At 43.5% G+C, this 26,129-nt stretch overlaps 1 protein-coding gene across 3 annotated transcripts; it reads right to left on the bottom strand.

The window, feature by feature from the left end:
* On the bottom strand, positions 1-26,126 carry SUGP1 (SURP and G-patch domain containing 1). Of its 3 annotated transcripts, none has more exons than XM_007431475.4 (14): positions 25,997-26,126; positions 23,089-23,260; positions 20,704-20,807; positions 17,715-17,945; positions 14,307-14,430; positions 13,937-14,040; positions 11,658-11,781; positions 10,278-10,657; positions 8,457-8,563; positions 7,030-7,207; positions 4,982-5,088; positions 4,045-4,190; positions 2,720-2,849; positions 1-1,174 (listed from the first exon to the last, which is right to left on the bottom strand). In XM_007431475.4, the coding sequence occupies exons 1-14, from the start codon at positions 26,022-26,024 to the stop codon at positions 1,148-1,150; spliced, it is 1,962 nt and encodes a 653-aa protein (XP_007431537.2). In that variant the 5' UTR covers positions 26,025-26,126; the 3' UTR covers positions 1-1,147. The 3 variants fall into 3 exon arrangements, with proteins under 3 accessions (XP_007431537.2, XP_025024485.2, XP_007431539.2); XM_025168717.2 differs by lacking the exon at positions 25,997-26,126 and adding an exon at positions 25,036-25,175; XM_007431477.4 differs by lacking the exons at positions 17,715-17,945; positions 20,704-20,807; positions 23,089-23,260; positions 25,997-26,126 and having other exon boundaries at positions 11,658-11,842; positions 14,307-17,678.
* Between the last annotated feature and the right edge of the window lie 3 nt (positions 26,127-26,129).

Below are 26,129 nucleotides of genomic sequence, written 5' to 3' on the forward strand. Positions count from 1 at the left end.
TCGCATTATTTCTCTAGCTTTATTAACATGTTTGGCAAAAGCCCAATGTATCAACTCTACATCATTAAGATTAACAAAACCGAAAATAAGCATCGTCTCAGAGCCTATCTGAAGGAACAACAGTTGTTTTGGTGTTGGAAGGACATGGAAAAGAAAGGATACAAACCAAAACAATGCCTTGATGCCAGGGCATGTATTTCTTGCATAAGAAAGAGATTTCTGGTTTTCCCCTCCTCTAACCTTTCTCCTTTGGGTCAAACCTGAAAGATTGTTAGAATCTACTAATGAGAATCCAGCTAAAGAGGTGTTTGGTTTTGGCCTCTGACTTGGTCTGAGAAGCAATTCAAGTCTTCTCGCTCTTTGAAATAACTAAAGAGTGAGAAAAAGGAGAGCTGATTGTCCTTTAAAACAGAAGGCTGGCAGACACACACTGGCTTTGCATGTTTTCACAAGATTCTCTCAGAACCAGGTTAAAAGTTAAACCCTCAGAGAGATTGTAATACTCTGGGATTGTTTGTCTCCCCCCCCCCATTTAAAAGCCATTCCCTTCCCCACATCACTGCAACCCAAGTCTTGCTCTGTTGAATTGCAGCTGGGAAGCACCTCTACTATTGCTTGGGGAGATCTACCTTCCTTATTTCCGCCTGTGCTTCTGCTCGCCCGCTACATCCCATGCAACCCTTCCCTGCAGGCCCACCATCAACAGGGAACAGCGACCCAGGGTTTCTATGCTCACAAGGAGAGAAACAGGGCTTCAAAAAACATGGAACGGAGTAAAATGAGGATTACTCATTATTTAACAAATATTTTAACGCCAATTCCCCCTTCGCACAAATGGTTGGGTTATGACTTGGGAGGGATTTCTGACAATCTCTCCAAAGAGAGATACCGGTTCCATCTTGGTCCTTCTCTTTCTTTGATAGGACCACATTAAAAAACCATAATAAAAGAGGGAGTGAGCTCTGCAACCACATCAAAAAAAAGTCCAACATCTGTGGGTGGGTGGACAGATGGAAGACTAAACCTGAAACGGAGTCCTTCTAAACGAAAGAAAGGGGCATTTTTTTAAATAAACTTATCACAGTAAACAATCCATCACTGGAGGAATAGGGAGAAGGTGGGAGGTGAGAAGAAACACACTGCTGAATCAATAATAGGGACGCCGAGGATTGTTCTGTGAGGAAGAAAGAAAAGGACAAAATCAGCTAATCATGGTAACAGAAGGCCAGCAGAATCTGAGGCTCCAACCCAACACCTTCCCTTGAAGTGATCATCACAATGTTTGACATCACGTGGGGTTTTGTCCATGGTTTAACAGGATGGATGAATGCAGCCATATGAGATTTTAATCCTGAAGGCTTAGTATATTGCTTCAGTTCTGGTGTGTTCAGGAATCATGATTAAATAACCTATACCCTAGTGCAATGGGCGAATCCAGCCATTCTGTGAACTCAAGTGAGAAGCAGAACCAGAACAGGCTGATGTTCATTCTACATCCAGAGGATGTAGAATGGCCCACTTACTTCCCCCAGGCGAACAGCCCTTGTCAGCTGCAAAACTGCATGGTATCTTCACAAGTGCAGCTGTCTGCAAAGTCAACGATGCTGCAAATCACCAGTTGATGGCCGATCTAACTTAAAAGCAATCCAGGAGAGAGTCCCTGCAGTTTTAAATTCTGCTGGCGTCTCTCCCATCACCATTTTCCTGATGGGAAAGGTATCCCAAAGGATCAAGGAGCACCCCAGTCCATCTGTCCTACTCCTCTATGCTAGACTGAGTGCACATGGTATGGAATCTCATCTTGAAGGCAGACATCCCGGGAAAGAAGGGACACCTTTTAAGTGCCAAGTTGGATGGTGCAATGTGCCTCATGCGCTTGAATTCTCACTGGGAAGAGGTGGTAGGACAAGAAACATATTAACGTGCAGGAGTCAAGGTTCAGTCCAAGGATGAAGAGCAGCAGTTGGTGCACAACCTACTATTTTCGGTGTTAAATTTATAACTGTTGTACGTTCTATAATACTTTCTTCAACTGCTGCTATTTTTACTGTTCCCATAGTTAACATGGACTTAATGTGGTCTTAAATATGCAAGATTAAATAAAGATTGAGCTATAAAGAGAGAAAGTTGCTGCACATTGTTCAGAAGATTTATGTTACAAGGACTTTTGAAATGATATTTAAACAACATTATCCTAGCAACAGATTATGTGAGAGTAGAATGGAGTCTCTGGAAAAAGAAAAAGAAAACTTGGGCTAGCTGGCTGGCACCATAAGGGGAAGCCATTTACTCTGCAACAGATCTGTGTAGATCCCACTAGCTAGATCCCCTTCCTAAACACTCTTACATGGATTCCTTGTGCAGAGTAAGAGGATACAGCATTTTAACTGTTTCACCTTATTTTATGTATTGTAAAATGTTTCTTATGATAAACTGCTCACTTTTTGGAACTGCTCCAAAGTGTTTTGAAACAAAAGTAGAATATGGTCAATCAGTTACAGTGAAGCAGGCGACCTATTCAAATAGTTCCTTCAATAACCTTTTTGGTACACAAGGCAACTCAGATCAGGAAATCCCAGTGAAAAAGGTAGTTCTGGCATTTTCAGAGGGTATCAAGAAATTAAAAGTTGATGCCTGCCCTTTTCACAAAGGCCTGATCAAATTTATCCCACACCCACTTGGTATATAAATCAATTGCATAAGCCTCATTTCTGCTCACCAGCGGGTTGGGCCGGAATCTGTAGGCCAACATCATCCTCTTACGAAAGGCCTCGTACTCATCATCATCCTTAGTCAAATCAGCAGGACGGTCAATTCCAAATCCTGCTCCATCCACGGCCGTCACCCCCCTGGTTTGGAAAGAGCTGTGTTTACTTTTTGTACATGGATATGAGGAAGCTGCCTGAGACCAGATCTTCTAAAACAGGGAGGCCAGTAGTGCACCACAGTCTTTGGCCCTGTCTCCATGGTGATTACTTGGTGACTTGCCCTTAGAGCTGAAGTAGGGGTACCATACCTTCCAAACCAGGCATGAGAGCTGGTGTGGCATAGTGGAGTGGTGAAGGTGCTGGACTGGCACCAGGGCGAGGTTCTAGTTCTGCCCTCGGCATGGAAACTCACTGGGTGAGTGTGGGCCAGTCACTGTTTCTCAGCCCAACTATCCCCCAGGGTTGTGGTGGGGAAAAATAGAAAGGGGCACTATGTACACCACCTTGAGCGACTTTATGAAATGTGGGACAGAAATCCAACAAAATAAATAAATTTTAAAAAAGGGTTTTTTCTGCATTGGGATACCTTGCTACCAAGCCAAAACCTGTGACTTCCAGGTCCTCCCAGCAATCATGACCCAGTCTCCTCTGCTTTTTTAAAGGACACTAATAGTGACTCAGGTATGAGAAAGGACTAGCAGGTCATCCCTTCCAAGCAGATCATCTGGGATGACCAATGACAGCCAGACTCAAGACAGTGCACAGCGCACATGTGACACCACCTCTGGCTCCTTCCTGTCTGTTCACAGAAAGAAGGAGAAATTCCTCCCCATGGCAATGTCACTCAGTCTGGCCACATGGGCGGTGCAGGGAAGAAAAAGAGATGCTTGTCTCGCTCTTCCCCCTGCAGCTTCTCCTCTCTACCAACCACTGAAACATCCCTGATTCTCAACTTTCTGGAACCAAATATCTGAAAAGCAAGCATCATTCCACTCTGAAACCACCAAACTTGCCCAAAGTGGAAAATTTTGACCCAGAAGTTTTCAGCCCACATCTCTGATCTGGGATGGGGGGACGGGGAGGAGGCTTGGAGCTTCAATCCAGTTGCCAAGCCCATATGCCATATCAAAAAGCACATGCTTGTGAAGTTGCATAAAAACTAGGCTTTATTCTGTTGATTTTCTAACTGTTCTTTTCTAGACTGATGGTCTAAACACCTTTTTTAAAATCTTCGTTTTCTAGCTTGTTAGCTGCTTTGTGTGCTTCTGAGCAGAGGAAAAAAAAGAGTGAAATTGTTTCAAATAAAGAAATAACAAAAGGGAGACCAGACACTTACTTGTTAACTGGAGCTTTGATACCCTGACCATCAGTTCCCAGACCATCACCTTCCTTCCAGCCCATTTTCATCAGCATCTGGTAACCTATGTTTTCCACTGTCAGTTTAAACTCCTTGTATTCAGAGTAATCAGGCTCACGGCCTTCCTGTGGAGGAAAAAACGTTTTGAAAAGAAATCATGTATGAGAGTCTGCTTCAAAACAAGGAAGCCTCCAGGCTGTCACTGTGGCTGACAGACAGAGAGGTGTCTTTCATGAATTTGTTCAGTCCCCTTTCAAAGGCCATCTGGGCCAATGCCACCAGTCTCGGGGCAGCGAGATCCACAACACTGTGAGTAATGTTTCCTTTTGTGTGTCTTCTAGATCTCAGGTTTTTTTGGACAATCGTTCAGTTCCATTACTATAATAGGAGAAATACAAAAGCATATTCTCTAAGGAATATTTTTATATAGCTATTTCCAGATTGCAAAGCTCCAAAGGGTTTAGGATTTCCCTAGAGAGGTGGTGCCCAGTAAACCTCTGCTTACTTTTGGTTATCCTTCTTGGTCCCTTTCCCAGTTTTGCAACAATGCTTTCTGGTGTGAACATACATAAGGTGGAAAACATGCTGAATTTGAAACATTCTTGAGTCTGAAGGGGCCTCTTTGGAACTCAAACGCTCTGCAAGTATTTTGAGCTTCAATTGGTACTCTTTTCAGCTGAATGTCAATCCATTTTGAGCAAAAAAAAAAAAAAAAAACTATCAGTTTGAAATGTTTTGCCTATCAGATATCCAATGTATTGTTTATTCATGCAAATATCAGCCAGAAGGTGAGGCCCAACCTCTTTTTGCAAACAGGACAAACTGATCCTCCTCCTTCTCCAATTCCCTTGAGAAACATTCAATCAGTGTGCATATGTATAAGCAGCATTAAAGAGAGGAGCACAAAGCATTTTACCTTCAGAGCTTTGAAGGTTTCCATGAACTTCTCAAGCTCATCAGGTGGCAGAAAGTCTCCAATGAAGTGTTTTCCCCGGCCCATCTGAGTCAGCTGCTCTGCCCATTCTGAAAAATAACAGGCAGAACAGAACTACTTCTCAGAAAGATATGGTTTGAAGAACATACAGAGTCAATACACACAAAGTCCATGTATTTGCTGGGGCCAGAGAATCTGAGTTTATAACATCCATAACCCCAGACACCTGGCTTATAATTAAGGATGGGCAGGAAGTTGATGCTCTACAGCAGTGTTTCTCAACCCTGGCAATTTGATGATGTGTGGACTTCAACTCCCAGGATTCCCCAGCCAGCATGCTGGCCGGGGAATTCCAGGAGTTGAAGTCCACATATCGTCAAGCTGCCAAGGTTGAGAAACACTGATCTACAGATTTAGCCTGCAGACCTGCCCTTACAGAGAAGAACCACATCCAAGGTTCTTTATTGGAGAAATACTCTGGCAGAAATATGAAAGGAGAACTGGATTCTAGAAGTCACCAGAATGAGACACCCAGTTATGGCCATGTCAGGAGTAACAGATTTAAGAGGTGGGAAAATCCATAGAATGTAAGGGTTGGAAGAGATCATGGAAATCATCTAGTCCAATATCCTGTCTAGTGCAGGAATCCTGTAACTCTTCCAGGTATCATTAAATTATAACTTCTATCATCCTTGGCATGCTAGTCAGAGGCTGTTGGCAACTGGAGGCTAACATCAAGAGGGCCACAAACCCCCCAGTTCAGAAGAACTTGCTTTAGGGAAGCTTGGTGACATGGATCCTTGTTCAGCTGTAATCCTTGGATGGACAGGGACCCTGCCTGAGAGCCCAGAGCAGCTGCCTTCTAGTCAGGCAGCATCATGTTCTTTATTTTGTACCATATATACTTGTGGGATAAGCCCATCCACAGATAAGCCAACCTTTGAATTTTTAACCAAAATACCATGAAAAATGCACTACCCATGGATAAGCCAACCCTCAAAATGTTCATGTTTTTGTAATGGTATGGGGGGAAGACCTTGGGAGACAGGGCAAAGAGACACAGCCAAGGGAATGGTCAGATAAAAGGCAGCTTAGCCTGCAGCAGGAACGTGGATGGGGCAAGAAGCTCAGAAAAGACCCTCCCTAGTTTCTTGGGCTGTAAAGGAGACAGGTGGGAGAAAGTACTTTTAAACTTGCAAGATTCTGTTAATGTAACCTTACAATAAAGTAGAATTAGCTCATCTGGTTGTGTTTCCTATCTGCAAGGCTGACATCAACCTTGCAAGCCTCAAGACTTGACCATTTCCTTGACTGCATCTCATTGCTCTGTCTCCCAAGGACATTCCCACATATTGTTACAGTTTTAATTTTCACAATTGGCTTATCCATGGATAGTCCACAGATTATCTGTTTTTCACGGTATTTTTGTTAAAAGTTTGAGGGCCAGCTTATGTATGGATGGGCTTATCTGTGTGTATATATAGGATATATGGGTATTAGTAACCATATATACTCGCAGATAAGCCCATCTGCACATAAGCTGAACCCAATTTGGGAGGCACATTTTGGCACCTAAAATTCTGGGCTTATTTGTGAGTATACATGGTAATCTTCCAGATGCGTTGAGACTCCAAATCCAAGAACACCATATCAGCTATGGAATCCTCTGAGGTGCAGTCCCAGTATTACTGGAAGGTGACAAGTAGGGAACAGCTGATACAAACGACATGGAGCAGGAAGAACTGGTCCTCCTCCAACCTGCTTTAAGGGCCTGTTTTAATGTCTTTTAATGCAGGAATTCACATCATCGTTTTTAAAACCCATTAAAATGTTTAAAAGATATAGATTCTGGGAATTACAGTGCATAGCCATGTCAAGTTCTTGTCAACAGCAGGTATGTGGATTTCCACTGCCTTTACTGGGATTATTTTTTCACTGTATATTTCAATTTTATTTATTTATTGAACCTATATATTGCTTGGATTGTGGTGGACGCTAAAGTCTTCCCTGTCTCCCCTCTAAGCACTAACCACGCGTCTTGTCCATCTCCATGCGCCTCAGCTGGTGCTCCCACGTGCCCAGCTCGCTGTCAATTTCCTCATCGCTGTCGTAGCCGGACTGGTGCTCTTTGATCGTCTTCTCCCACATGATCTGCATCTCCTGCATGGCCTGCTTGTGCTTCATGATCATGTCATACATTTGCTGCATCTGTCGGCGAGGAGTTAATATTCTTGCTTAAAAAACATGGTGGCAAATCCCATCAGGCTGTATTTGACAATGAAATCACCGTAGTCCTCTACGGCTCCCACTAGCTTCCCTAGGAACAGGCTAAGATGGAAACTTGCTGTTCAAATGAAGACAGGGAAGCACTATTTCAACAGAACACCTGAAAGGCTTGAAGGGCATGTTTTGCCTGGGAGAACATCCATTCCCCCGCTTCCCTGTCATTCCTATCAGGAAGCAAACTGAGAACAGAAGCAACTTATACCGAGGGTTTGAACTCCAGAGGGCAGCAAAATTATCTGCCTCCCTCCAAGATGATGTGGAAGGTACAAGGCCTGAACTGGCAACCTCTCTGTAGGAATGGGGATTCTGATACTTCAGAAAGGACTTCCTGTTCCTTATCTCCTCCTCAACATGCAACAGACTACCTGTGGCTTATATGAGATACTGTGACTACTTGTGGCAAACCATGTTTGAAGAAAGCATTAAGAAGAACATGCCTTTATTTTTGCAACATTCAAACCCTTCTTACCCAGAAGGAAGATGTCCCAATTAGTCCCTATTCCACAATTGTCTGCTTTGCAGAACCAGGAAGAAGCCAGATAGCAGCTGCCTAAATCTTCTGAAATACAGGCTACAGTTTTGTTCATATAATATGCCAGTTTGCTGAATAAATTACAATTATTTGCATTTGTACAATACAGTAAGCCACAAATGTGGTGGTACACACCAAAAGCACTAGGTCTGCATAATATGCTAAGCCAAAACATGTGTAAACCCAGTCTACAAGACCCCAGGATACAACAGAGCAGTATTTGGCTAACATGGCCGTGACAGAGAACTTTGGTGTCCTTTTGGCTTGCAGGATTCTGTTACTATAGCTGTTCTAATAAAGTAGCTTTAGGTCTAACGTAGCTTTAAATGTTTCTTAGTCTGGTCTACCTTACAGGGCTGACATCAATCTTGCAATTCTGAATGTGTTTCCCTTCCTCCCTCTTTTACCTTCATGGAATGGGGGTGGGGGGGAGGAAGCTGTCTGAGGCACTTCAATAAACCACTTTCTTGGTCTGGGTTCAAGCTAGTTTATCTGATTATTGCCTTGGTAATGGATCCTCCTTCTGTCTTTCAAGGCCATCCTCTATACTCACTACACATAAGGAAAACAGGATGGCAGCAGCAGAGACACAAAAGCTAAAGAATGCAGTGGCACCAGAACAACATGGCCTCAATTCACCTCTTGCTGCTCCTTCAGCTGCTTCTTCTGCGCATCTGACAGCTCCGTCACACCCACCAATCCAACTGGCTTCCCCTTCTCATAGCCAAGTCCCTTGAGGTCCTGGACTGGAGGCAAGACAAGGATTAGAAGAGTTAACTTGCTCCTCCACTGCACCTCTCGCCCCCGTTGGTGCTTAAAACCACCCCCCATCCTCTAGGGTAGGCTCACATCTCTAATCCAGGCTCATCAAGCAGCATTTTAGCCCCAAAGTTCTAGAAAAATGGTTCTACTCCTTCTTTGGTTGTTCTTGAACGTGGTGCCTGGCTACCATGACAATGTGTGCTCATGAGAATCAAGTAAGTTCTCTGGTTTTCCTAAAGGAGCAATTTGCATAGCTTTTTGGGAGAACAAAACACACGTCAACTCAAAAGTAAATCCCACTGATGGCACAGGCCCCAGTAGATGCCTGCCCAATGAATTCAGGAAGGACATATTTCTGAGAAGACAAATATATGGTTGTGCTTTTCAAGGCTACAAATGTTTGCATGTATAACAATGTGCAATTTTTTTCCAGCCAAGGACCACGTTTACTCTCTGAGTGCCTTGCCAGGGGCTGCATTCCAAAAAGTGAGCAGAAGCAGGACTAAAACTAAGATTAATTTAATACACACTTGATCATTTGTGTGGGAGTCAGTCTTGACTCCTCGTGACTGCCAGGGCAAATCCCTGAAGTTTTGTTGGCCACATTTTTCAGAAGTGGCTTGCCCTCGCCACCTTCTTCCTAGCGCTGAAAGGAAGTGACTGGCCCAAAGTCATCCAGCTGACTTTGTGCCTAAGGCAGGACTAGAAGTCCTGGTCTCCTGCTTTCTAGCCCAGTGTTGTTGTTGTTATTATTATTATATTAAATTTGTATACCGCCTGACTACCAACAACTCTGGGGAGTTCACTACCTTTAACCACTACAAACTGACTCTCACATTTGATAATAGACACATTAAAATCACCTTCCTTTGATATTTATTGAAGAGCAGCCACTGAATTTTGAATGTGACAGAAGAGAAAAAGTATTATTCTCTTGTGTCACATTCAAAATTACAATTCAGTGGAAGCTCTTTAAGAAGCTGGGGGGAGTGTCAATCACTAGTTTTCTTTCTTGCAATAGCCAGGTTTAATAAATAAAAAGTTCATGACAACTCCAGGCTTTAAAAACACGTCATGACAAAACATGTGGCCAAGCTCTGCCAGAATCTCAGAAGACAAGAAATAGCAACATGGGCAGAGAAAGGCTTCAGTATCCTGCTTCACCTTTTCTCCCTTGCTTAACTATGATTCTGTGCACAGCTGTACAAAATTTATGCAGGCAGCAAAGTGCTGCCTTTCTGGAATGCAGAATAGCCAGTTTTCACCGAGAGCCCATAATAACTCTCAAATTAGCAAAGGACTGCACCCACCTGGGGGGAAAATGTACATTTTGGATCTCTTTACAAATGCTCCCCCTCCAACTCCCCAGTAGGTCACCCACCCAGTAGGCTGCAGAAGCACAAGGGGATGCAAGAATTAGTTTCTGACAGCATCTCTCCATAAAGAGAATTAATCTCAATAGCCCTGGGGCTAAGGCTCTTAAGAGCCAAAGGCAAGGCCATGGTGGGGCTTAAAAAAACAGTCATTGGTGCAGATGCGAAGATCCCATTACAGGTGTCGATGAGATGCAGCTGCTTCTCTAGCACTACCCTCTGCTCGAAATAAAACTGGTTGGGTGGATGAGAAAACTCACTATTGAACAATAGCCCATCACAAATCCCATGCCTGCATCGGCCTTAAAACACGACAAGAGCTAACCAGACAACGGTGTTGGCGATAGTTCCTGTGTCTGCTGAGCGAGCTCTGGAGGAGGTAAGTCCACCTTCTCCTCCTCTGGGCCCCACCGGCTTTTCCGCTTTTTCTTTGCAGTGGACGAAGTGGATGTGGCTGCCTGCTTTGGCAGAGAAACCGTGGGTGCTGCTGTTGAAGAGAAGGAGGAGGAGGAGGAAGAGGAGGAGGAGGAGGAGGAGGAGGAGGAGGAGGAGGAAGAGGAAGGGCCCCCCTCAGAAGGGGCCTTGCGCTTCAGGTTGGCTTCTGGTATTGGAGGCATGCCCTCTGTATTACTGCTTGCTTTCCGGAACTCCTCCAGCTTCTGCCGGTAATACTTGTATCCAGAACTATTGGGCTCATATAAAAATCTGCAAGCGTACATAAAAACAGAGACTATTTATTTATTTATTTAGTAGACTTATCCCTGCCCATAAATACATAATTAAAATTTATAAAAAGAAAAACACATTTACAGAAATGGAAGGAAGAGAAAAAAATCCAAGAGGCCAATGGAAGCAACACCAGGCCTCTAGGGCACTAGCCAACCCCATTTCTGACAACCTCCCTCCCCAGGCCAGATGGCAGAGCCAGGTCTTCAAATCCCTCCAAAAGGCCGGGAGTGAGGGGGCCTGTCTCACCTCTGGGGGCAAGATGTTCCAAAGGGTGGGAAAATCCAAAATCCAGCAATTCGTCATTTACACAGAGACAATAAATCCAATAGCTTATCAGTTATTTGCAGGAGGGGATGTGTATCTCCCTCCCTTGCTGAAAATGGCTGCCAGCTTTTGTGGGCCCATGTGTGTATTTCTATTTACATAAAAGGAATAACCAATTCACACACACACTTACCCCTACACTCTTTCCAAATACAAATCTGAAACTTCTTAAAAGTTAAGCACAACTGCAATGTAGTATGCATTTTCTATAGAAAACAGGTTTATGGCTTGACGTGTTTTCACAGTAGCCTCATTCACATATTCTCCATCTAGCACTAATCAAATCATAGTTTCCTGAGATCAGAACTCTTGTAATTTAAACTAACATGACAAACCGGGATACAAAATCAGGCTCAGGCTTGAAATCCAAGATTAAACCATTTACCCGTCTAAATACACATAAAAGCAGAGGAGGATGTGCTAGGATGTTCAATCTGAATCAAACCAAGATTTGATTGGTCAAATCTCCAGATCTGGGGAGCAGGGACTGGCCCCTTTTCTGGCCCCAAACACCCTAAAACCAGTGAAGAAAGCTCAAGTCTTGAGAGAGATCATCAAGATCTCTTGTGAGATTTTAGCATTTAAAAATCGTTCGGGGATCTGAAGGGCCAGCATCTCTGCCTCTGCTTCCATTCTCACCAGCCCCCTTTACCTGAAAGAGTGATTCTCTCGATGGTTTTTCAGGGCAACCATTTCCACCACTGGGCCCCCGTCTGCCACAAACCGAGCCAGCTTCTCAGCACAGTCCTTGGTCTCTTCATCCTCTGGGGGTGAAACTTTAAGCAGGCTGTCAGTACGGTGCCCCCAACTCATACACCCAACAGTCACAAGCTTAATCTGGCTTTAAGGATCCCAAAGGGTTGGAATAAGTGGGAAGAGGATGGTTGAAATGTTTTCTTTGTTTCCCCCCTTTTTGTTTATAAATGCAAGCTAGAAAAAAATGGGTCTCGGCTGCAACATTGCTGGAAAAAGGAACTGGCAGAGGGCTGGCCTGGAAGTGTGGCTGTGACCTGGATGTTTTCCATTACATTGTTAAGCCAAGCAAATGCTTCTCAAGCCAGTCCTTAAATAACTGCAAAGACTACGAATGATACTCTACTGAAACCTCAGTGCAAAGGATTTTGCATGGAATGGGCCATTTTCTATCCTGATTAAGGCCATTTGGATTACAGAAATAACACAAATCGTTGTGACAACATACTCTCCTATTTAATGGACATTCAAAAATTACCGATACCCCCTCCCCTGAATGAATTTGACAAAACAACAACTTTCAACATTTTGAAGGTGCAATGCTTGGGAACATTTTTTCCCCATTAAATCTAGACCCTTATTTCACCTTGCAAGGGACTACTACTTTAATGGTCTGAGTTTTGCACAGGATATTTAAGTGATCCAGGCTGGTAATGTAGTGGGTTAAAAACCTGTTTATTTTAAGCACAAACATTCCCTTTTTGACATCCAATCCACATTGCTATTTTGCAAGATGCCCTGGAAATATTTTCCTTGAAAAGCAGCCTAGAAATGTTTTCAATTAAAAAAAATAGTTATGTATGAGGTATCTGGAGTGTGACCTCATTCCTCACTTCTGGCCTGGATTTCCATTTTATTGACTCTAGCATTAAATCTACCAGGCCAAGCAAGACATGCAGGTTGAACACAACAGAATTCTTCTTCAGCTAACAAAAAGAAAAAAAAGCCATTCTTCTGAACTTTCAAATATCACCTGTGTAATTTAAATATCACTTCAACATTTCAAACTACTTTTGCACATGTGTTCTTTCTATTATGTTGTGAGCTATTTTTAAAAATTTCTCATGTTTTTTTAAATTCTGAGGGTTTTTTAAAAAAACCCTCAGAATTCAAAATTTTAAAAAATTCAGAATTTTAAAAAATCCAGTTTTTAAAAATTCAGATTTTTTTTTTTAATTCAGAATTCAGACAGGATGTTCCTTTTTTTAAAAGTACAATAAACCCTCTTTTCCAAGAATGTATCAGAATAAAAGTCAAACTCAAGCCAAAAAAATGTGGGAATTAAAATGGCTAACAGCAGCAGAGACAAGGCTACCATGAATTTCTAAAAACTCATATATGCTAATAATTTAGGTCTAGGCAGAAACCAAGTTCAATGGCTTGGAAACCCAATCTGTAAACACTATAGGTCAGTGTTGTCCAAACTTGGCCACTTTAAGATGAGTGGACTTCAACTCCCAGAATTCCCTAGCCAGCCATGCTGGCTAGGGAATTCTGGGAGTTGAAGTCCACTCATCTTAAAGTGGCCAAGTTTGGACAACACTGCTATAGGTCAACAGTGATTTTGCTACTAACTGTTAGGTAGCCAGCATTTCAGTTCCATTTGCTACCTCCAATATTTTGCCATTTCAGGGTATTGTGGGAATTATGACCAATTGTGTAGCCAAGGCATACTTCTTGGGAAGGGGTTCTGGCAGAGCCAAAGGGCCAATGCTGCTGACTGTATCAAGCAACCTACCTGGCAATTTTTTGTCTTGCAACCTAGACCAGGAATTTTAGTTCAACTTGCTATCAAGTCATTAGCAGATTTGCTATCCCTAACAAGAATGTTGTAGGAGAGAATGTTATCTGTGTCTTGAAATTTACGTCATCAATGCTTGTTTTTATGCATTGGCATGCCGATTTAAATCAGCCAGTTAGACAAAAACCAATTCTGAAGCACAGTTTATTTCAGACATGATGTGTGTAATGCAAGGGCATGCTCCTTATGTGGAAGAAATGCAGGCCAGGGAAAATGAGGCTGGGCATACCCATTAATGAATTGAGGAACCAATTAAAATGCATCCAATCTCCTCAACTCTATCACATTTATTTTAACTACCCAATCTAAGCTGACTAGCCAATTACAACACTGTAAGCAAAGCAAATGGATTATGAAGCTGTGCAACCTAGTCTCACCTTTCTGAGAAGAGGTCTCCTCTGGGTCTTGGCCCTTCTTCCACATCTCGGCCAGTTTCTTTCTGTAGTAGAGAAATTCTGGGCTGTTCTTATCATGCAGGAACCTGAAAGCAAGAAAGAAGGGGGAAAGATGTATTTAAGGCTACTTTCAAGATGGGAACAGGGGGCTGCAGACCAATGTATCTCCAGGTCCCCAAATTAGGAAAGGCTGATGTAAGGGGTCCTGGATATGCCTTGGGAGGAGAAGGAAAGTTCCATGGATGGAACCATTAAGAGATAAGACACCAGAAGCTTAGGGCTTTTAGTGATGAGCATGGACCCAATCCCTGTCAACTGAACCCTGCACATGGAGAAAGAGGAAACAACGTACGCAAATGCTGGGTTATCCTTGCAGTCTTCCAGCGCGACCTTCTCCATATCTGGGCCCCCTTCGGCCACCACCCTGGCCAGCTTCTCAACGACTCGGCGGGTCCGGATGTCCTCTGGGGGACAAACTTTAAGCAGGCTGTCAGTACAGGGGGCTCTCTACTCACACACCCAACAGGCACATTACCTCTAAGAGCCATGAGTCGGCAGGGAGAAGGCAGGGTGGGGAATGAGAAAAGGATGAAATGATGGAGACATGGTGGACAGCAACATAAGCCTGACGCTTTTAATCCGGGAGGGGAGAAAGGAAGGTGCATGGGAAAGACATGTGGTAGGGCTGAGGTTCGTACTTCCTCAGTTTTGGAATAATAGCTAGTAGATTCACCCAGGGCCCGAGGCAGGTTCTACAGCAATAGAACCCAATGCCAAACCAGATCTTTGATCTGACCCTGCAAAAGGGCTGCAGGAAGGAAAGCTGAGATTCAACACACTTGAGTGCCTCTGAATACCATACAAGGGGTTTAATTTTTCAGGTGTGCCAAAGATAAGAACTACCAATGAAACAGAAGCCTTACTATCTGCATTAAGGCAAGGTTGAAGAAACCTGCAACTCCATATATTGCTGAATAATTAACTCATAGCATCCCAACAATGGGACACGCTGGCTGAGGCTCTGGGAATTCAGCCACAGATTCCCCTCTCACTTCTGATTTCAGGTAATGGCTCTTGGGATTATACAGTCCTGTTCTGAAATCCAAGAATAGCCGTCTGATTAAACTAAAAATGTAATCTTTCCTTAATTCTAGTTAAGCAAATAGAAGTCAGACAGAAAGTCCAGTCTCTCCCCTTGGTACAGGTAGTCCTCGAGTTATGACTGCAATTGGGACCAGGATTGCCATCGCTAAGCGATGTGGTTGGAAAGTGCAACGTCACGTGATTGCATTGTTTAGCGATGGCAATCCAGGCAGTTTCAAGATACATGGGTCATTAAGTGGAAAGTGGAGGGAGTCCCAGGTAAGGAGCATGGGGGTGCTGCAGGGGGACGGGGGAGGCCCAATGCAGGTGGTGCACGAGTTGGGGGAGGAGGCGCTTGGTGTGGCACAAGCTCAGAAAGGCTGTGGAATGAGGGTGTGGGGTGAGTGCAATCACAGGATGCTGTGGGAATGGGCAATGGGGTGTGTGTCTGCAAGCACAGGGAGACCAGAGAAAGAGGACACAGGGTATGTGTATGTGATCACAGGAGGCAGTGGAAAGAGGGCGCAGGGTGTGTGCATGAGAGTGCAGTGAGGCCGTGAAAAGAGGGTGTGGGATGTGTGTGAGCGAAGGGGAAAAGGAGGGCATAGTGCATGCAAGTGAAGAAAGGCTGGGGGAAGGGGAAGATTTACCCCAACGATTTGTGACCTTCCTTGCCAGCTTCCCATTGACTTTGCGATCACATGATTGTGGGACACTGCAACTGGTTGTAAGTGCGAGCTGGTTGCCAGGCACCCAAATTTTGTTCATGTGACCACGGGGGTGCTGCAATGGCTGGAACTTCAAGTATCAGTCATAAGTCCTTTGTTCAGCACCACTGTAACTTCAAACAGTCGCTGAACGAATGGTCGTAACTCAATAACTACCTGTAGTGCCTAAACTGGCCTGCTTTTCCTGGCAGAACTCCAGCTAGAGCCTGGCCTTCAGCACTAGGTGCCTGCCTGGCTGTGGAAGAATGAAATCAAAAGAATTAGCTTCTGCTTTTAGGTACTGAGGCTTCCTGTGTCATCTGAATCAGGAATTATGATTGACGGAAACTAAGATTAGTATAAATACATCACCTTTCAAAATTAGAAAAAGTTTGTTTAAAAATAACACAGATTAATCAGTGACCTGATAAATAGAGATCAGTTAAAACCTCCTGGTTGTATATAAGGAAGAAAGAGGAGAGATGGAATGTATGAGTTGAAGGAGCCTAACTGTATCTTAATGTAACATCTGAGCACTGCCTGCTGTACGCCTTCTCCAAATGTCTCTCATAGTTGGCCGCTCAAAAGAAATCATCTGACAAGATTTTGTAGTTGTCTTGGACAGGGGAGAAGGCTGCTAGATATCTAAATTGTAGTAAGTATTTTTTCAAAGCAAATCGGGTGGTCAGGGCCAAGCTTCATCAAAGCAAAACAGTCACGGGCCATGAAAGCAACCTGTTTTGCCACAAGGTATAGTATTTCCTTGCACCATGATGTCAGAAGTTCTGTTAGGCATTACAAAAGGGAGAACTGAAAGCTAGATCTGTTTAAGTATGATTTGTTGAATAAACCAAAAAGGGCTGGGTTCATACATCATAAAAGTAAAGATAACTTGAGCTAGACACTTAGTAACCAAGTGGATATCACCCATATATTTTCTCAGCAATGATATGGAAGTGGTTTGTTATTGCCTTCACACCATATTAAGCCAAATTTAAAACAAAAACAAAAAACTAGTTTCCACAAGCTAGCCAGCCTAGCGTGTTCTGCAGGCCAAGTCTGTCTAGCTGGTTAGCTTACTGTAAACCATAGTTTCTAGCTTACCACAATATGATTCCTGTCGATGGCCTGATTCATGTGCCATGTTGAGGTTAGGCCTAGTGTGACATCTGAACCTGAGCTATAGGTTAAATTGTACTTAAGGAGGAACACTCTCACCCTGATTTGAAAATATGGTCTGAAGTAGATTTATTCACCTAAATCCATAATATAGATTCCAGAGTGTTACTGAAATCTCAACATGGCCAGTTCTGGCCTCCAGAAAGACAGAAGACTAGAGCAGCCCCCAAATGACAGGCAAGGCATGTTTGTTTTTTTTAAAAAAAGGACGCAAAAGCACTTTGGGGCAGGGGAAAGGGTGGTTCAGCCTTTACTCACAGATTGTCTAGAGTGACTCCAATTCAAACCGAACCACTTTGGGTATTTTTTAAATGTCAAAACAAACTTATAAAAAACAAACAGGAATTTTAGCTAAACAGCCTCTGATAGGATATTGGCTGACATGGTAGTCAACAAAGAGCCTGCAGCTGGCAGTGATCTGTCATGTTGTCCTGCACTAATCCAGTGTCTTACTATGTTGTGCAAACATGTTCAGTAATTGGTTATAGGACCTTTTAGCCTGCAGTGGCCTTTCAGCTTGGTTATTGAACCACAGTGACATCATTCTACTTACTTATTTTCTCCCCTTTTCTCTCTGCTATCCTTCCCACAAAACTGCCCTGGCAGGATGCTAATGCTACACGTCACTCCGCATTTGAGCAAAATATTTTTAGCTTGTAAACAAAACGAGCACTTTTTTTTAAAGAAGAAAGTGCTAAAGTACCTCAGGGCAGAAGCCTCGCATTTTCAGAAGTTCCTTGAACACTGATAGCATTACAGAGAAATGGATGACACGCCACCAGGAAACTTACTTTTGATTTCCAGCCACTGCTCATAATCCTCTTCCTCCTCTTCATCAGGCGACTGGAAAACACTCAGGCGGTTCGTTACTGGTGTCTGTTTGGAATGGGTGTAGTTTTTGACTTGATTCAACATACTGCTCACGCTAAGATTGGGACGCTTCCCAGACAAGGTGGGTTTCTTTACTGTACTCGCAGGGGGAGGGTGGGCAACAGATGTCTCTGTGGAACTGGATGAAGCATCTGAACAATTGAAGGGTTGGGGGAGAGAAGAGGTGCAAAGATTGGTATAGTACAGCATTAGGAGCATAAGATACTTCAGATCCCTGCTCAGATCTCTCAGATGCCTTAGCCAAGCAATTTTATTCACCGTCCATCCCACACATTTGCAGCATGGAAAGACTGGGGCATTCCTTAGAGCACAAGACGATCCCTGCTGGATCATGCCAAGAAACTGTTAAGCCCAAAATTTGGAGACGCATAGTGCTCAGCAAACTACATTCCAAAAATCCACCAATGTGGACAAGAGGACGATCATCCTCTCCTTCTGTTGCCGTCCAGAGCTGGACTTTAAATTAGGGTGTCTGTGACTCTGCAAGTAGCAAACAGCCATCAGGACCAGCAACCGCTGACAGCGCTGTCCTCCACAACTTTGTCCAACCTACTTCTAAAACTAACTAGATTGGTGGCTATCACCACCTCTGATGATAGTCATTTCCATAACAATGTGTTCATGAAGTGCTCTGAATAAGTAAAAGATGGCATAAAGACAGCATTACAGGTAGTCCTCGGCTTATGATGGAAATTGGGACTGGAACTGCTGTCACTAAGTGATGTTGTCGTAAAGTGCAATGTCACATGACAATGTTGCTTAGTGACCACAGTCCCGGCAGTCCCGATTGCTGTTGTTAAGCGGGGACCTCACATGACTGCAACTTCCAAATTCCTGCTGGCTTTCCCACTGACTTTGCTTGTGGGAAGCCAGCAGGAAACGTTGGGAATCACAATCACGTGACTGCAGGGATGCTGCAATGGCTGGAACTCCAAGGACTGGTCTTCAGTCCCCTTCACTCAGTGCCGTCATAACTTTGAACAGTTGCTGAACAAATGGATGTAACCCAAGGACTACCTGTATTATTATTATTACATTGGCATAAATTGCAGCATTATAATACTACTCCGCAGTTGAACATTTTATTTATGCCTTTCTTAATCAAAGGCTTCAATGCATTTGGGGCCATAACTGAAGTCCTTTTTTATCAGTTCAATCTACCTCAGAAAGTGGTTGCAGTCAGGACAAAATTAGGAAGCACTCCAAAAATGCTATCTTGAATTTCCTTTGTTAAAGAAAAAGCTGGATTAAATGTAAACAGTCAACAAACATCTGCCACATTCTATTCTGCTTTTGAACCATAGCATACAGCTGGTCTGAATGTTTTAAACTTTCCTTTCTACTTCAATATTTAAAGTAAGAGACTGGGGTCTGTTAGACTTCTGACAAAAACTGGATGTGAGGAAAATGAACTGTCTCATAGATATAAACAATTACACTCAGGCATGTGATAGAAATGTAAACTAAAATTATTTTAAATAAGCAAACTCACAAGAGCTTAAGGGAATGAGGGACCTGCAAGATGCCTCCATAATTAATAAGCAAGAAAAGAAGACAGGTCTTCTTTTCACTAGTTGCTTGTGGCAGAGGCAGGCAGGCAAGTAGGCAACTTGGGCCTCACCCATCTCTTGGTCTGATGAAAAGGAGCTGCCAGCCCTTCAAGAAGTGCAAAGATATCAATTTCCAGAATCCCCAACCAAATGGCCATGTTAGTTGGAAATTCTGAAAGCTGTGTTTCCAATATATCTGGAGAGTGTTCGTTTGGGGAAGCCAGTGGGCAGCTTTATGTTAATCCCCACTGTGGAAGCTCACTGGGTGATTGTGGGCCCATTCATGTCAGCTCCACCCATTTCAGACAGGTGATGTAGTAGAGGATATAACTGGAAGACAAAATACTGTTTATGCTGCCTGGAAGTGGGATGGAAAACTTGCAAAAGTGGGTTATAATTCTAAATAGCTAACAACAGCACTTGCAAGGGAGTATCAGCCTAGACTGAACTAGATATAAATGCCTATTCAACACCCACGAATTTTGTTCTGGTCTTCAGGAGCTCTTCCTCCCATTTCTATCTTTCCCCTGCATTCCATTTTCCCTTGTCTCTGGAGCTGGCTGGTCAGGGACTTGTGTCGCCACTCCTGGCCCTGTTTTTAATTTTGTTTTATTGAGGAAAGAAGAATTGTTTGAACAAGGAAGTTAAAATATACCACACACATGAATATAAATGAGGATAATTAACCCATCCCCTTAAAATAGTGGCACTGAAGAGCTGGACAGTACTCTGGAGGTTGGATTTTTTAAATCAGGTTCTGCTGAGGATCTGAATGGGTTCCAGGGGAGTAAAAGGAAAACAACCCCCCCCCTCTGCAAGGGACTCATGGGGAAAAAAATTAAACACACTCAACCACCTGCTTCTGCCTTGATGCAGTTTCTCCCCTCTTGCTTGCTACACCCTCAGTGTTTGCAAGTGTGCTGTGCAGGAGACAACTGGCTATCTTTCCCTCATCACATGCTCATGCGGAAAACCCACCTGCCCCCAAACTCTATTTCTAACTTGCTTAGCAGCACAAGAGCAATAGCAGTGAATCCTTCCCTCTTCATTTTCCACATTGCAGACAGCTTTTGTGAGTAGGCATGTCCATGTCCCCAACAGGAACGTCCCAAATAAGTGTGAAACTCAAGTGTTACTTTACATATATTGGAAATATTAATTTTGCATTTATAATAAGCAGTTTACTTTTTGTTTGGTTGCCAATCATTAATGCTTGCCTCTTGATCAGGGGTTCAGGGCAATTCTTTTAACGGGTTCTGTGGTGTGAAAAAATCTGAAACCCCTATTGTAGATCAACAAGTGCTAACGTGGCAAAAAAAACAAAACAAAAAACCCTTACCACTTCCTAGTTTTTCCTTCTGTAGCTTCAGGAACTGCTGGAGGAAGCTGCCATCATTAGCAAATTTGTTTGAAACACCACTTTCGCCATCACCACTATCGTCACTTGAAGGTTAAGAGAGAAAGGATATTAAAGGTTGCGATGCCCACAGTATTAAGGTTTATTTGTCTTTATATAAGCCAATCTGCTCTAAGCTCCAGTATTAGTCACTGATATCCCTTCTCTCCCAGCTGGTAGTTCAGTCACTTATGCAGGGATCTAACAGGCACTGTCTCATAAGAATGTTTTTTTTAATCCCGCCTTTATTATTTTTATAAATAACTCAAGGTGACGAACATACCTAATACTCCTTCCGCCTCCTATTTTCCCCACAACAGCAACCCTGTGAGGTGAGTTGGGCTGAGAGGGACTGGCCCAAAATCACCCAGCTGGCTTTCATGCCTAAGATGGGACTAGAACTCACAGTCTCCTGGTTTCTAGCCTGGTGCCTTCACCACTAAACCAAACTGGCAAACTACCAGGAGTGATTCATTTATTCACCATTATGCCTGATATTAACATTCCACAATCAGTCCTGTAGAGGTCCAGTTGCAGAAGGAAATGATGCTAGGGCAGTATATCACACAAGAGTTGCAACAGGCAGGCTCTTTAACAAATGAGTAGCTTTTACTACATTTCTGCTTTAGAAATATTTCTTTATTACTAACATTTCTATACTGCTCTACTCCAACCAGTTGAATGTTACAATTAAGTCCAGCATAGACATCTCTCACCAGGAACACTGAAAATTCTAAAACCCTTCAATGGATGGGCATTTTGAAGGATGAAATACAAAATAATGGAACTGGAAGGGGCCATTGAGTCCAACTGCTGCTCAGTGCAGAAAGCCAAATCAAGGCATCCCAGACAAATGGCTGCTTAGCCTCTGCCTGAACTCACCCAATAAAGGGGAATCCTCTCTCAGTAATTGGTTCCACTGTCAACTGCTCTTTTAAAAAAACTCTTCTAAATTTTTTTTTGTTACTTAAGGAGTTTTATTTCTTTAATGATGCTAGAAAGGTGCTAGCCAACTTTTTTTGGCTTACCCAGATTATGGGACAGCCTAAGGCTACACAGCAATGGTCAAGGCTAGCTGAGATCTGCCTTTGAAGCCTCCATTTTTAACCTGTCCTGCTCTTGGGCTTCCTCAAAGCATCCAGCAAGCCACTCAGCTGACTTTTATTTGCCTGTTTACTTAGGCTACTACACTGCTCCAGTCCAACTCTTCTTCCCAGGCAGGTTAATCCCTAGCTGTTAAATTATGACAGCTAAGAATAAAACCACGTTTAGAGGCTATCACTCTCAGAATCATACAAAAGGACAGATTGTGCTTGGCCTGTGGACTTCTTAGAGTCCATTACGGAAAGCAAAATAGGAGGACTTTGGTCCACAATGAGCAAGCAACTATCTGCAAAGTTAAATAATTACAGAAGGATATCTTCAAATATCTGGTGCAAAGAACAAGAAAGATCCCAGTTTAGGACCAAAAGGCTACCTTGTCACTCAGTCAGCTTCCACCAGTGCTAAACCTGGTGCTTGCAGGGGAATCCTGAGGATGGTGTTGCTATTGGTTATTTCTACACATGGTACTTGAAGACACACTGCTCTAAACATTTAGCTTTGTAAGAACTGGCTTGCTGACTGCAAACCAAAGGCCTATCGGCTGTAGCTTTTCAGGTTTCCAAAGAGAAACCTTTTTCACATCTACCTGGGAACATCAGGAATTCTGCATGTGGCACAAATGATCTACCACTCAACTGCAGCCTCTCCCTCAAATTCCCATCTCTCACCTGAAGAAAGGGCTGACCTAGTTGCTAGTTACTGGGTTACCATAACATGCTAGACCAAAATGTGGCTGATTGGTTTATGACTCTAGAAATTGGGTTAAATTGGTAAACCACCATTTGGCATGATGTGAAAACAGAGCCAATAGGAAACAGGAGAGTCTCTCTACCAGTGTTTCTCAACCTTGGCAAGTTAAGATGTGTGGACTTCAATTCTCAGAATTCCCCACCCAGCATGCTGGCTAGGGAATTCTGGGAGTTGAAATCCACACATTTTAAACTTGCCAAGGTTGAGAAACACTGCTCTATACCATCTGAGTGTTCATCCACATAGTCCAGGATTATTGTTTTGGATGGCAAAAGCTCTCCAGTGTTATAGAGGAGAATCCTTCTCGCCACCTTCTCCTCTCTGGCCCTTTTTATAAGGATAGCAGGGCTAAGCAATTACCAGTACACAACTGTTCCACCACAAACCCAAACATTCTTTTCTGCTGCTCCCATCGCCACCACCCTGCCTGTTACAGATACATCAGAATGGCAGCTAGAAGTCAATTCTACATACTCGCTCCCCTGTGAAGCCTGCTGAGTTGACAAGTGGCTCCACTTGGCTTGCCGTTCCATCTTGGCCTCGATCTCCCGCTTCTTCTGGGCAATAAGCTTCTCCTGATGGAGGATGTTCACGTTGGTCTTCACTGATTTGGGCATTGCAACTCCAAACCATCGGCTGGCTTTCCCTGTTCAGCAAGAAGAGGAGGCACAGAATCACTTTGCAAGACAAGGCTGGCAGTTAAGTGTTTGCTAGGAAAAGATTGCAAAGGAAGAGAGATCCAAAATGACAAGTTTCCCTTTCCCTGTAAAAATGAAATAACTCAGCACAAGAATTAAACATTAATAGCCCTTTGGATTCTATCCCCAAAAGCTACTAGAGTGTGAATGTAGCATCTCCCCACTTTATGATGTAGCATCTGCCAATAATGTTCTAATATTTTTATTTTATATGCTGCTTTTTATTGGATTATGTTATTTTGTGCAGCAGTAACTTTAGCATTTTAATCTCTCTGCATCCAATCTTATATACTTACTACTGTAAACTGTCACTGAACTTAACTTGAAAGTCAGTCTGAAAATCCATCAGGTAAACCAGAAGTAACTGGACTTCAGGCTAATAAAATATATTTTGTGTCCTCTTTTCTAAAAATCTAAAAAACTGAGATCTGATCAGAGTGCTTTGCTAGAAATTTCTTCTGTGCTAAAAATGAACAAGTTCCCTATTCTTCATGGAAAAAAACCTGTTTCTGGTTATTGCACACTTTATTTCAGCAGTATAATGAAATGTGGGTGGAGCAGGACAGTGATGCCATGTTATTCTTATGATTGTTGAAAAATTGGATATTCAAGTTACCTGCTAATCTGTCACCAGTCAACCAAAGACCTTTCCATCAACTAAAGATTAGTATATTCTAATCTGTTCTTCGTTCACATGCAGTGTGCAGCAATCAATAAGCTGAAACGTTTTATATTATTTATGTAGTTAAGATTTTGTCCCTGAACAATCAGAACAGAAACGTAAATAATGTCAGAAGAAGACGACTCCCCAGCCCAGTGAAAGTCAACTTCCTAGCCAGTGACAACTGAGGAAAACAGTACTAATAGCAACAGCTGCCTAACTGCCTACTGCAAAAGTTTATGATCCCTCTTACAACATCTCTATGAGGTAGGTCGAACTGACAGTACATAAGTGGCCTGAAGTCACCAGGTGAATTTCTATAGCTGAGAATGAATTTGAACCTGCATCTCCACAGTCCTAATCGAACACATTTTGTTAGCTTTGAGCACTGCCAATATTGTCTCTGATGCTTGTCAGTATGATTTTATAGGCTGCTTAGAATCCATTGAAGGAGCACAATAATGGCAGTAAATAAAGAAATGTTAAATAAAACAAGACCACACAAAGATTTATAATGTATTAGATCAAGAAATATTTGGTTAATGTTCTATTCCAGGTGTGCCCAATTAGATACCATTACTGTATGCATCATTTGAGTATAAGAGCTGTATGGTTATCCATAACATCCATCACCTGATACATAACCATCATGTCCTCCCTTACTTTCTTTGCTGCCCCCTCCCCAGCCAAAACACTGTCATTGATTCACACAGTGAAGCTGTTCCAATCCATTGATCTTTTCTGCAGCTGTTCCAACCTTACAATAATACTCGGGCGACCAGCAAATTAGTAAGTACAAGAATGGCACGGCGAAAAACAACTGCACAGCAAAACACCCACAGGAAGACAAGACCCTTAAGACCTGTAGCCCAACACACCTGGAAAGCATCCAGCCGGGGATGATGGTCCCTCGCAGGCCAAAGGCCTACAAAGCCTAACAAGGAAACCACAACCCGACAAAGCGCGTTGGCTGTATGTATTTTAAAGGAGCGGGGCGGGAACGCTTCCCAGCGAGGCGGGGAAAGGCGGGAAGGGTCGCTCCGCCTGAGGGGCGAGACTCACCTGGCGCATCTCTGCTGTTCTCCATGGCTGCCAGGCTGCCCCCTACCGCTTCTCCCACAATGCACTGCGCGCGTCTACTCACCCGGATGGATTGGGAAGCAGGGCGGTGCGATGCATTGTGGGGGCGGAGCAGACTCAGGACTGCCCACAGAAAAGGATGCCGGGAATTGTAGTACACAGACCTGCGCAGGCCGGAAAAGGATTTCCCGGGCGAGTTTTAGGGTCTGGGAGACTCTGGTGTTCCTGTCATACCCAAGTTTCGACTTTGCTTTGTCCACTGGGACAAAAAGGTAAGAGCACTACCATTCCCGTCAGACGCCGCGCGGAACCGGAAAGAGGAGGAGGTAAAGACGTTCTCACGAGACTTGGTAACTGGTCGCAAAACTTCCCCTTGGCTATTCAGGTCTTGACCACCGGGGAACTATATTTCCCATGATGCAAAGGGAAGGGGGTTAAAGGCCACTATTATTAAAGATTGTTACATTTTTATTTTGAAATGTGTACCCCTCTTTTCAGGTGACTGCTTTCGAAATGACTGCTATGATCATAAATGTCACTCCTTAATCTTAAATAGGAATTAAAGATTATGGTTATAATCCAGGACTTTAATATAATGCAAGCATTATAAAGTGAATAAGCGAAAGATCTCTTCATTGCTTCCTACAGATCTAAAAATAAGCTATGCACTTTTTTTAATTAAATCTTAGATCTGCAACACACTCTTGGAAATAAGGCCCCGTGAAGCGGATGGGGGTGGACACGCATCCCACGGCAGTGCAAGGCTTACTTTTGTTTTGATTTGAGGCACATTATTTTTTCTACGAAAGAGCAGACAAAGGAGATCTAGAAAGGGGAGGGTGAGATTAAACCTCGCGAGAGGAGGACCCGTTTCCTGCCCCTGGAGGGAGGAGGCGGGAGAGGTTCCCCCCCCCGAGGGCGGGATTCTTTGTCTCTAACTCACCCTCTCCACGCGGGGGGCAATAATCCATCCGTGGGCCGCGGCCGCTTCCAGGACTCGCTTTCCCACCAAGCTTTGCGGCGCCTGCGCCTGCGCCGTGAGTCCCTCAATTCCGCCGCGCAGCGACCCCCCGTTG

Source organism: Python bivittatus, unplaced genomic scaffold (assembly GCF_059951505.1).
Source record: "Python bivittatus isolate LINGU-HERP-01145 unplaced genomic scaffold, Pbiv_v1 ctg000580_np1212, whole genome shotgun sequence".
Taxonomy (NCBI): Eukaryota; Metazoa; Chordata; class Lepidosauria; order Squamata; family Pythonidae; genus Python; species Python bivittatus.